This window comes from Propithecus coquereli, unplaced genomic scaffold (genome assembly GCF_000956105.1).
Source record: "Propithecus coquereli isolate 6110/MARCELLA unplaced genomic scaffold, Pcoq_1.0 Scaffold150, whole genome shotgun sequence".
NCBI lineage: Eukaryota > Metazoa > Chordata > Mammalia > Primates > Indriidae > Propithecus > Propithecus coquereli.
Genome location: NW_012139414.1, coordinates 7087034 through 7098535, shown reverse-complemented (window position 1 = coordinate 7098535; position 11502 = coordinate 7087034). Strand labels below are relative to the sequence as shown.

Here is an 11502-nt window from a genome sequence, read left to right as displayed (position 1 = left end):
TGAGCATACACAGACCTCATCTTGTAACGGAAGCCCAGCGGAACACCCTAGATTGTGTTCTGTATTTGGCTACAAATAGCTTGAAGCACAGGCAGTTATTTCTACTCGTCTGTTTGTCAATCCACAGCCTCTTCCTTCCTTTTCTTCCCAAGGAGGCTGAGTTCTACATTGATGAAATCCCTCCCAGGACTCCTCTGGGGCCCTTCACAATAACTGTGTGTCGCTTCAGAGTGATACAGACATTTTCTGGAATGTCAACAGTCTGGTTCCTAAGAATGGTTTTCATTCTCCTAGTAGATGCAGCAAATAGAGCACCCTGGATGTTTATTTTTTTTAACAGCTTTATTGAGATATAATTCACATGCCATTCAATTTATCCATTTAAATTATACAATTCAATGCTTTTTAGTATATTTATAGATATGTGCGACCATCATTACAATTTTAGAACATTTTCATCACTTCAGAAAGAAACTGTACCATTTACCTGTCTATCCTTCCTTCCCTCCCACCCAGCCCTGAGCAACCACTGGTCTATATTTTGTCTCCATAGATTTGGCTACTATGGATGTTTCATTGTATTGGAAAAACAAGCTGTTCATCTCAATTCTCACACTCAACACCGAACACTTCTAGGACCAAATGTGTGGGATTTTCCCCACAATTCAATTCTCCATTTCTCTGCAGAGACCAACTGAGTGTCCTACAATTTAACTCAATTCTGACACTATCTACCAGGAGAGAGTGTCAGATCCCACTAGTGAGGGGCCCAGTCCTGCAAGACTGTCCCCACTTCCGAGGCCAGGTCCAAGTCCAGGTTGTCACCTCTGCTGCTGACTGATCAGCTATAAACCACTCCTCAGGTTCAATCATTTGCTCGAACAGCTCACGGAACTCAGGAAAACAGTTTGCTTACTAGATCACTGGTTTATTATGAAAAATACAACTGGGGAACAGCCAGATTGAAGAGACGCTCAGGGCGAGGTTGGGAAGGGGCACAGAGCTTCCATGCCCTCTCCAGGTGCCCCATCCCCCCAGCACCTCCTGGGGTCTACCGACCAGACCCAGGAATTCTCTGAATGCCATCCTTTTGGGTTTTGATGGAGGCGTCATTACATAGGCATGATTGATTGAGTCATTGGCCACTGGTGATCGACTCAACCTTCAGTCCCTCCCCCTTCCTTGAGGTCTGGGGGAGTTGGCAGGGGGAGCTGAAAGTTCCAACCCTCTAATCACAAGGTGGGTTCCTCTGGCAACCTGCCCTCAGGCATCTGTCCTCTCACTAGCATACAAAAAGATATATATCACTGTGGAGAGTCCAAGGGTTTCAGGAGCTGTGTGCCAGGAAGCAGGCAGAAACCAAATATATATTTCTTATTGGAATAATATTCATAGAGACGAATTCATTCATAACATTCATATAAACAAATCATATAAAATGTGATTGTTTGCCTCTTAATATTTTAAGATTAAATGTTTACATTGTAATTCTGCTTTGTACCAGACTTCATCAGAAACAATGTTTTTAGCCCTGTGATTTTATATATATTTTTCAAAATGAGTAAAACATTACAGCAAATCTAAAAGTTACAATTTTTTCCTCCCTTCCCTGAAGGAAAGCCCAGAGGATTTTTTTAAGAGTTCACTTTAGGAAGGAAAAAAAATGAAAAGGAGGAAAAATAACAATCCAGGGGATTAGGATGTTTAGAACTTTTATTAAATTTCTCATGGTCCTGGGCTTTGATTGCCAGGCCCTGCCTGCCTTTGGGTCTGAACCTACCCTTGAAGTGCAAGGGGCTGGGAGCTGCACTGGGGCCTCCCCTCCCCGTTTCCAGACCGCAGAGCTGCCTCGCCAGTAGGAGGGATGCATGAGGACACCCCAGAGGTGACGTTCAGAGGGGCAAGGGTGGAGAAAAGAGATAAATGTCCCATTGACTGGAGGAGGGAGCAGATATCAGAGCAAAGGCTGAAGATGAGGCAATTGCCAGCAGGCCAGGCCACCTGTCCAGTCTGCCTAGGGGAGCCTCAGGGTCTGTCGAGGGGTTGGGTATGTAGTCCAGCCACAGAACAGGCATCTGATAAGGCAGCACATGGAAGCCCTGTTTGGGTCCCGATCCTAAGGCAGGAATTCATCAAACTGGCTCACTCCTCCTAATCTCACCTTTAGGGAAGGTCAGCCAAGTCCCTACTCCCACCAATAGTCCCTTTCCCCAGCAAAAGCGACAATTCTTTCTCTCAACTCTTGGGCAGGAATCATACACCTCCAGGACACAGCCCAGAAGTGAGCAGCTGTTGCCATGCCACCTCTGGGCGTTAACGTAAATGTTCTAAGGAGGGGAACAGCTCTGGAGACCTCGAACTAAATCCTATCTGAACAGTCTCAAGTGGTCTAGGGGAAAAAGAAAAGGAATTGTTCTGGCTGAGCTGGAGTAGATGCGGAGGCAGAAACAAAGGTTCAGTGCCAAATGGAGACCTGACTCCATTTCCCACTTATCCCCGCAAGGGATAAGCAGGGAAAACAGAAAAATGTGTGTTGCTAAATGATAAAAAGAGGTTTTAAGTTGTTTTAAGAGGTTTTAAGTTCTTAGAACAAGAATACAGTGAGCAGCTGCCTGCAGTCATCTCATTTGTCTGGGAGAATGGTCTCCAGATTAGAAAGGGAAGAATAAACATCAGTAAAGGAATCTGAAAGCCCATGTGGTGGGTTGAATAGTGTCCCCCAAAATTCATGTCCACCTAGAACTTCAGAATGCGACTGTATTACTTTCTTAGGGCTGCTGTAACAGAATACCATTCTAATAGCCTTCGGGTGGATTCTTCAGGATTTTCTAAATATAAAATTGTGTCATGCATGAATAAAGATAGTTTTATCTTTTCTAATTTGGATGTCTTTTATTTCTTTTTTCTTACCTAATTGCTCTGGGTAGAACTTCTAGTAGGATATCGAATAGTAGCAGTGAACGTGGGCATTCTTGTCTTGTTCCTGATCTTATGGAAAAAGCTTCAGTCTTTCAGCACGACTGGTAGGTGTTAGGTGTGGGTTTTTCATAAATATCCTTTAACATATTGAGGAACTTTCCCTTTTTTCCTACTTTTCTGAGAATTTTTATCATGAAAGGGTGTTGGATTTTGTCAAATGTCTTTTCTACATCAATTGAGATGATCATGTGGTTTTGTTTCCATTGTTCTATTTATGTGAGATATCACATTGACTGCTATTCTGATGTTGAACCACCCTTGCATTCCTGGGATAAATCCCACTTTGGCATAATGAATTAGCCATTTAATATGCTGTTGGATTCAATTTGCTAATATTTTGTTGAGGATTTTTCCATCTGTATTCATAAGGGATATTCATCTGGTATTCTCTTTTCTCACAATGTCATTATGTGACTTTGGTATCAGGGTAATGCTGATCTCACAGAACAAGTTATGAAGTACTCCCTTCTCTTCAATTTTTTGGAAGAGTTTGAGAAGGAATGGTGTTAATTCTTTAAATGTTTGGTGGAATTCATCTGTGAAGCCATCTGGCCTAGGACTTTTCTTTGTTGAAAGGTTTTTGATTACTTATTCAATCTCTTGTTATAGAACTGTTGAGATCTTCTATTTCTTCTTGTGTCAGTTGAGCTAATTTGTGTGTTTCAAGGGATTTGTCCACATCTTCTAGGTTATCTTATTTGTTGATGCACAATTGTTCATAGTATTCTCTTACAATCCTTTTTACCTCTGTAAGGTCAATGGTAGTGTCACCACTCTCATTTCTTATTTCAATTATGTTAAAGAAAAAATTACTCATGACACTTATTAAAATGGTAAGTCAGATCTTTATACAGGACTATCATGATTCATACGGGGACTGCTGCAATGGGGTTTTGCAATTGGGAGGAGAGACTGGGCTCAACTCTGGCTACAAGGGAAAATGGGAACTTATAGCCAAGGAACACGATAGGAGGGCAGTTAGCAGATGGAAAATTACTATGAGGAAACACCAAAGGGAAGGGGAAATTGTGGCTAAACCAACCTAACAGAGACTCTTGTTGAATGCAGGCCAGGTGATCAAACATCACTCAGGAGATGCTGGGGAATGACGAATTTGTTCGGATATCAAGGGTGATTAGATATTGAGGGTGGGAGATTCTGGATAAAAGACTTAGCAGGATTCTCAAGAACTTGGGTTCTGGAGGATATGCCCAAGGATGGGGCCTAGATGAAAACGTACTCCAAGGAGCCTTACTAGAGTTTGGTCAATCCCTCCTCTTGTTCAAGGAGAGGAGAGACATTCTTCTTTCCTTTGAACAATATGAGCCCAATCTCTCATCTGGTCACCTGTTCTTCATTAAGGACCAGCTGAACCATCTGTTGGGACTTGGATGTGAGCCACCAGGCATTTAATGAGGGGAATTTCTATGAAAATAAAAGGAAAACAAAGATAAATAGTTGGAAACCCAGTTTCTCAGTCCAGAATACAGCCAGTTAGGAATATTTCTAGATGTTGGGCTCCAAGCATCTTTAGTGGTAGAGTGAGGATGGCAGTGACAACCTGATGAATTTACTGATTTGCAGTTTGAATGTTTGATGATGGTATTGGGTGTTCAGTTAACTTTCTGAGTGGCTCACATAGAAGAGGGCACAAAGGTTTCCCACACATAATCTGTTGCACTGATTTCTCTGACGTCAATGTGAAGTTGTTTAGCTCCCGCTTGCAGGGCTTTGGAAAAAATTCAGTTTCAGTTCTCAGTGATGCCAAGTCAGGAGGGTGGGAGAAAAGTTGAAAATGTTAGTTTGGGGAGTGCTATGGTTTGAAAATGGTTTTCTCAGTGCAGTGGGTCTTGCCCCAATCTCCAAGGAATAATTAAAGTTTAATAAAATAGCCAGTAAGACACCCTCATTCCCTTTTGTCAGGCACTTACTTTCTCAGCATCCCTTGAAGCCAAGAGTATAAAATGCAAAAAGAAATAGACAAATTGAGGAAAGAACTGTTAAACAAGAAATAACCAGGACTTGATGATTTGGGAAATTCTCAGTCTATCTGTATAACAAAAGATGCTAAAACTAGGAGACTCACTGTTAGGAAATCATGTGTTAGAAAGCCCAGATTGTGGCCAATCTCTTGCTAGTGCCTTGACAGGATCAAAAAGTCAGAGTGTTCATCGCACAGAGGGCTCTTTGAGAGGACTAGGCCTGTGCCTCATGGATCTCGTTAGGTATCTCTGCAGAATCCAGGAACAGAGATGGGATTAGTCAGGGAAGATCTATGGAGGAGCCTCTTGTCTAATGAAATGAACACTTATGACACTCACAGGAAACTCACAAAGTTCTTGAGGATGTTATATCAGCAAAAACGCTGCCAGCATGGACTGAAAGAAACAGAGAGGAGGAAATTAAAGAAGTCCCTCAAAGCTCTCAACATTCTACAGGCAGGAAACAGGCTGACAAGTAGTCACTCAGTGGCAGACACATTCTAGGCTTCAAGAGAGAGGGCTGATGATTCTGAGGGGGGTGGTGCAGGCCCAGAGGGTAGAGCTTAGAGCCAGGGATTGTTCCCAGGCCTTGAAATGTGATGGTTTTCTGGGTTGGATTTTGAAATTGCTTGGGACCAGTGACTCCTCTTTTCCTCCCATTTTCTTCCTCTTTGAAGTGGGGTGTCTATAACTGCTATCCTATGCCCATCTCAGCATTGTATGTTGGGAGCAGATAACTTGTTCTCGAGTTTATATATATGGACTTATTTAATCCTCACTAAAGTCATATGAGTTTCACAGTCTCGTGGAAAGAGAGGAATTTTGTCCCAGGATGGATCATACCTAGAGTCTCACCAATATATAATTTAGATAATTTAGATGAGATATGGGACTTTTGAGCTGATGAGATATACATTAATTTTGGACTAAGTTGATGCCATGGTGGCTGAGATTTAGGAATTTTGGGATGGGATAAACGTATTTTGCATGCGAGACGGACATGAATCTTTGAGAGTCAGACAGCAGACTGTGGCAGGCTGAATAATGATTCCCTCGAGACGTCCATGTCATAATCCCCAGAACCTATTAATATGTTACCTTACATAGGAAAGGGACCTTTGTAGATATGGTTAAGTTAAAGATCTGAGAGGCGGAGATAATTTATCTGGGTGGATCCAAAGGAACCACAGGGTCCTTATAAGAGGGAGGCAGAGGGGCCCGATCTGGAGAGTGATGACAGAAGAAGAGAGAGATTTAACGATGCTACGCTGCCCGTCTTGATGATGGAAGAAGGGGCACAAGACAAGGAATGCAGGTGGCCTCTGCAAGAGGCAAGGAAACAGATTCTCCTCTAGAGCCTCTGGAGGAAGCCTGGCCCTGCTGACATTTGAGTTCATCTCAGTAAAATTCATTTCAGACTTCTGATCTACGGGATTATAATACATTTATGTTGTTTTAAGCCATTAAGTTTGTGATAATTTGTGACAGCAGCCAAATGAAACCAATACAAGGTCACACTGAGCCTTGGTGTAAATAGGTGAAGTTAAAAAACAAATTGTAGAGAAGAGGAAAAGAGTAAGCCACTTGGTAGGGAACAGGCCAGGCAGATGTGGGGAGTGTCGAGCCCGGGGGGTGGGGGGGGAGAGCCTGGAGAAAGGCTGCGCAAGCTCAGGCTCTCCCCAAGCTGGGAGAGCCTCATTCCCTCTGGCGAGGTCAGGCCGCATGGCCAGGCTCCTGAATGGGGGCTGATTCAAGCTGGATTAGGGAGGAACTTTTAACGGGATCGGCTAAAAACATTTCCCACCCAGATGGGGTGTGTCCCGTCAATGGAGGCAGCAGAAGAGTCACCACAGCAACCTTCTCATTCGCTCTATTCCAGTCCCCGTGGTGCCGCATAGATTACAGGTATTATTTTAACACTACCAGCTGTTGGATGGACACAAGCCCCTCCTTCACTCTGAGACTAGATTTTACGCCTTCTGTGGGTCAGCGCTTGTCACGCTAACGCACACGGGGCACCTGGGGAGCGTGTTGAACTGCAGGCTCCGAATCAGGTCCGTTGGGCCCAGGCGAGGCTCGTGTTGCTGGTCTGTAGCAGGTTCGTCTCTCATCTCCCGAGGTTCTGGAGCCCAGGGGTTCTCACTGAGCACATGTCAGAGTCACCTGTGGGACTTGTTAGAACGGATCGCCGGGCCCCACCGCACATCTGATTTAGTAGGTCTGGGGCGTGGGGCTGAAAGTTTGTGTTTCTAGCAAATCCCCAGGGGATGATGACGATGGTGGTCAGGAAACACATTTTGAGAACTACAGCTCTGGAAGATTCTGTAGACCATAGCTTTGACTCTTTTTAGAATTTGGCATCCACTATTAAAGTTTTAACTCTTTAGTTTATAAAATCTTTTCATTGTCCCCAGAATCACTTGGGATGAGTTATCCATTCTTCCTGGGGTTTAGCTTATCTTTGTTGTGAATACAATATAAATTGCAGCCCTTTCTTATCAGATTTGTGTAGAAAAGGTCTCTGTGTCTCCGTGGGCCCTACTGAACACCTACCTTGTGCCAGGCCTGGCCTCAGGGCCCTCTGCAGACTTGGTGGGACAGTCCCTCCCTTGACCACTGCACAGGACAGGCCCCCTCCAGGCCCCACAACTCTGTCACCTTTGCCTCATGGTCAGTGCAAGGGAATTTATCTGCATGTCACTCTCTAGGGTGGAGGAGGCATCGTCTCCACCTTTGTATGAACTAGTGCCTGGCATCACACGCCAGCTGGAAGACTGACTTTACCACCAAATGCACCATGCCCCTTACAAGGGCACAGGTAGGTTACTTTGGCAGCCCTGGCACAGGCCTCAGCCCAGGGGACACCCTGTAATGTGTAAGCAAGCAAAGGGAGGATGGGCTAAGCAAGGGGAAGATGAGAGCCGGGGGAGCCCAGGGGACACCGGGAAGGAAGGGGGATGGACAGTGCCCAGCTGGGCTAGCTCTGCCATGAGGTCCCTCCAGTCCTGCCAAGGACACCCAAGGCAGGAGGTCCCTGTGACACCGTTTCAAGGGGGTGGGGCCTGGACAGGGCAGGGGCTCTGATGGGAGGCCCCCTCCTCCCTTCCCCATCTGTGACTCTCGCCATCCTTGTCTAGTTTCTCCACCTCCCTCCCTGATGGCCCCCACTGGCCAGCTCAACAGACCCCCAAAAGCCCACCAGTGAGGGAGACAGGCGGGGAGGAAACGTGCGGCAGCCTCCTCTTAGGTCCGCTTTATTTGAGAGCAGGCGTGGGGAGGAGTCTAGGCCTGCTGTGCCCGCAACAGCGCTCGCACCTGGCCGATCTGCCAGTCGATGCTGGAGCGCGCCGTGCCCCCCAGAGCACCGTACTGCTCCACGCTGTGCCCGTAGTCCCACACGCAGCTCACGTCGCCCGAGAACAGGGGGCTGGAGGAAAAGGAGGTGATGACCCAGGGCGGCAGGCCACCCAGCCTCCAGGTACCCTGGCCCCGCTCCCGGGAGAGAGCTGAGGGAAGGGAGGGGCCGCACCTGATGGTCTGCAGCTCCTGCAGCGACAGCTGGTTGAGGGCGACCCCCTTGGTCTCGGCCATGAACACGGCTTTCCCGGAGGCCTCGTGGGCCTGGCGGAATGGCATCTGGGGTGGAGCACAGTGCTGACGCAGGCTTCCTCTGCTCTCTGGTCTGCCCCAGGTACCCTCGCCCCTCTGACCTCCCCCAGCCCCTGGGAGACATCCCGTCTCCTTGCCCCCCCACCTGACTGCCTCACACTTACCCCTTTGCGAACCAGGTAGTAGGCGAGGTCAGTGGCCAGCATGTCAGGGCTGAGAGCCTGTGCCATGTTCTCACGGTGAATCTGGGGGCACCGGCCAGGGGAGTGATGAGTCCTGGGGACCCTGGGGCCTAAAGCTGCCAGCCTGAGGCCCAGGGCCTGCCTCCTCTGCCAGGAGGTCCCCTGTCTTGGGCAGATCCTCTCTTGCCTACCTGGCTTTGCCCTGCTCTCTGCTTAAATCATCCCATAATTTTCTTTTTTAAGAGACAGGGTCTCACTCAGTCACCTGGGCTGGAGTGCAGTGGTGTCATCATAGCTCACTGCAGCCTCAAACTTACGGGCTCAAGCCATCCTCCTGCCTCAGCCTCCCAAGTAGCTGGGACTACAGGTGCACACCACACCTGGCTAATCATAATTATTGATAATTTTTAGGTTTTCTAATGGTGTTGCCTTCGTGTTTTCCAAGAGTCCCTATCTTTAGCATGCATCAGAATTACCTGAGGATTTATTAAAATCCAAATTGCTGGGGCCACCACCAGAGTCTCTGACTCTGTAGTCTGGAGTGGGGGGCCTAGGATTGCATTTCTCAGAAGTTCTCAGGTGATGCTAATGCCGCTAGGCTGGGGACCACGCTTTGAGAACCAGTGCTTTAGAGACACATCCTGAGCTATTTAGGAATGAAACAATGTGATAATGGGAATTTGCTTCCAAATGGGGATGGGGAGGGGAGGGCAGTGGGTAAAGACAGCCGCAGCAAGAATGGCCACGAGGGGTTGTTATTGAAGCTGGGGGTCAGTACAGAGGCTTCATTGCATATTCTCTGTTGTATGCTGAAGTTTCCCGTAATAAATGAGTAAAAAAGAAATTTGGCCTGGCCACTTGACCGGACCTGGGCCCCTCAAGTCTAATGCACTTCCATGCGCTTCCCCAGGAGCAGGAACAAGCACATACCCTTGTCTTACCCTGGGCCTTCCAGCCCTACCCTGCCTCACCCCAAGATCACCCCCCTGGCAGGCCCATCCCTGGTTCTAGGGCCTAGGTGGGAAGAGGCAGGTGGGTGGGGAGGGTGTGTCTTGCCTGCAGTGTAGAGATGACGCCAGTAGCCACCTGGAGGACAGCACTCATGGTGTCTGACACTTCAAACACAGCTTCCTTGTCTTCCTGGGGACACATGACAGGAAGTGAGGACCCAGTAGCCCCCCCACCCCCGGCACCTGTCCCCAGAGCCCTCTCCCCTCCGAGGCATCCCCACTGCCTTCTACTAGGAACACTCAGCACCCCAACTAAGCAAGGGCAGAGGGCTCCGAGGGTGGCCATGGAGCTGTGTGCACAGGATGAGAGGTGGCAATTCTGGGGGGGCGGGGTCCTGCCTGGGCTAAGAACTGGCATGTGGTTGCAGGCAGTGGGGCCCTCACCCACCACCCCAGCCTCGCACCTGCAGGTCCTTGTTGTAGGTGCTTGGGAGTCCCTTCAGGGTCATCAGGAGCCCGGCGCACTGCAGGAGAGGGACACTCAGGAGCTGGGACCCTGGAGCCTGTCCTGGGAGTCCCCTCAGGACCTGCTGGGTCTGCCCAGAGGCCTAGCCCCTCTCTGCCCTGCTCACCCGCCCAAATACACGCCCCGCCTTGCTCCGGATCAGCTCCAGGCTGTCTGGGTTTTTCTTCTGGGGCATCAGGCTGCTTCCAGTGCTGGGGGCAGAGATGCTGGGACTGAAGGGGCCCACCTGCCCCTCGGCTGGTCAGCTGGCGGGGGCAGGGCAGGCCCAGCAGCACATTGTCCAGGTCTGAGCAAGGGCTGGGCTGGGGAGAGAGGAGGCTGTGCCGAGGGGTGGGGCAGGGCAGGTGGCAGCTCGGGCCTTACCTGTAGGCATCTGAGAGCTGCACAAAGCCAAACTCCTTGGTGCCGTAGAGGATGAGGTCCTCAGCCATCCTGCTGAGGTGGGTCATGCACAGCGAAGCCCAGAACAGGAACTCGGCTTGGGAGGGAGGGCAGGCTCTCGGGCACCGGGCCTTGCTTGCCCCCCATCCAGCCTGACCAGATGGGGTGGGAGGAGCCTGGAGAGAAGCCGGGCTGGGGAACAAAGGTGGGGCACCATGCAGGGACTGGGCCCCAAGACTCACCCACAAAGTCTCGCTCACTGGTGGCATCCATGCTGTTAAGCGTGATGGCCCCAAAGTTCAGTTCTGGGGGTGGGGAAGGAAGCGGGGCTGGGCTGGAGGGCAAGGAGTGGCCGCCCCTACCCCACACAGACTGCTCAGCCACCTCCCCACTGAGCCCCTCTCAGGGAAGAGGATCAGGGAGGGCGGGAGGTGGGGGGTCTCTTGCACAGGGCCCAGGAGGGAGGAAGGAGCCCCTGCCACAGGCAAGCCCTTGCCTCGATAACCTCAGGGCCCAGAGGCAATAAATGAAGGTTCCACCTAGCAGCCCCTGCCCTCTGCCTCCTGTGTGTCTGCGAGACCTGGCGGGTGCTGAGGGTGACTCTCCCCGGGGACGAGGGGCACGGAGCCTTACCTGCTCGGAGCAGCTCCCGGTCCACACCCAGAGGATTGCCCGCAATGGCCCCGCTGCAGGGACGGGGGTTCACAGTGAGAGGGGTCCGGGCAGGCAGGGAGCCCTGTCACACACACGCACACACACACACACAGCCAAGCCCTGGTTACCAGGGCTATGGCCTGGAGCTCAGCCACTTCCCTGGCCCAGTCACCTCTGGTGCCAGAACACTTGTCCCCACGAAGGGAAATGGCAGGCTGTGGGCAGGGTGCTGGGCTCTC

The 11502-nt window shown here is 49.7% G+C and overlaps 1 protein-coding gene across 1 annotated transcript; it reads right to left on the bottom strand.

The window, feature by feature from the left end:
• Nucleotides 1–8198: 8198 nt before the first annotated feature.
• Nucleotides 8199–11325, bottom strand: LOC105807061 (argininosuccinate lyase-like). Its single transcript, XM_012640336.1, has 9 exons — nucleotides 11243–11325; nucleotides 10852–10914; nucleotides 10592–10706; nucleotides 10335–10419; nucleotides 10167–10226; nucleotides 9809–9892; nucleotides 8735–8815; nucleotides 8491–8597; nucleotides 8199–8388 (listed from the first exon to the last, which is right to left on the bottom strand). Exons 2-9 carry the CDS (start codon nucleotides 10880–10882, stop codon nucleotides 8244–8246), a joined length of 708 nt encoding a protein of 235 aa, XP_012495790.1. The 5' UTR covers nucleotides 10883–10914; nucleotides 11243–11325; the 3' UTR covers nucleotides 8199–8243.
• Nucleotides 11326–11502: the final 177 nt, after the last annotated feature.

What these genes read in the sequence shown, in the direction of transcription:
- LOC105807061 (XM_012640336.1), bottom strand. Translation starts at nt 10,882, where the DNA reads ATGGATGCCACCAGTGAGCGAGACTTTGTGG. An exon ending in CAGCTCTCAGATGCCTACAG is followed by an intron (nt 10,420 to 10,591) that starts GTAAGGCCCGAG and finishes CTCTGCCCCCAG; the next exon opens with CACTGGAAGCAGCCTGATGC. An exon ending in ACTACCTGGTTCGCAAAGGG is followed by an intron (nt 8,598 to 8,734) that starts GTAAGTGTGAGG and finishes GCTCCACCCCAG; the next exon opens with ATGCCATTCCGCCAGGCCCA.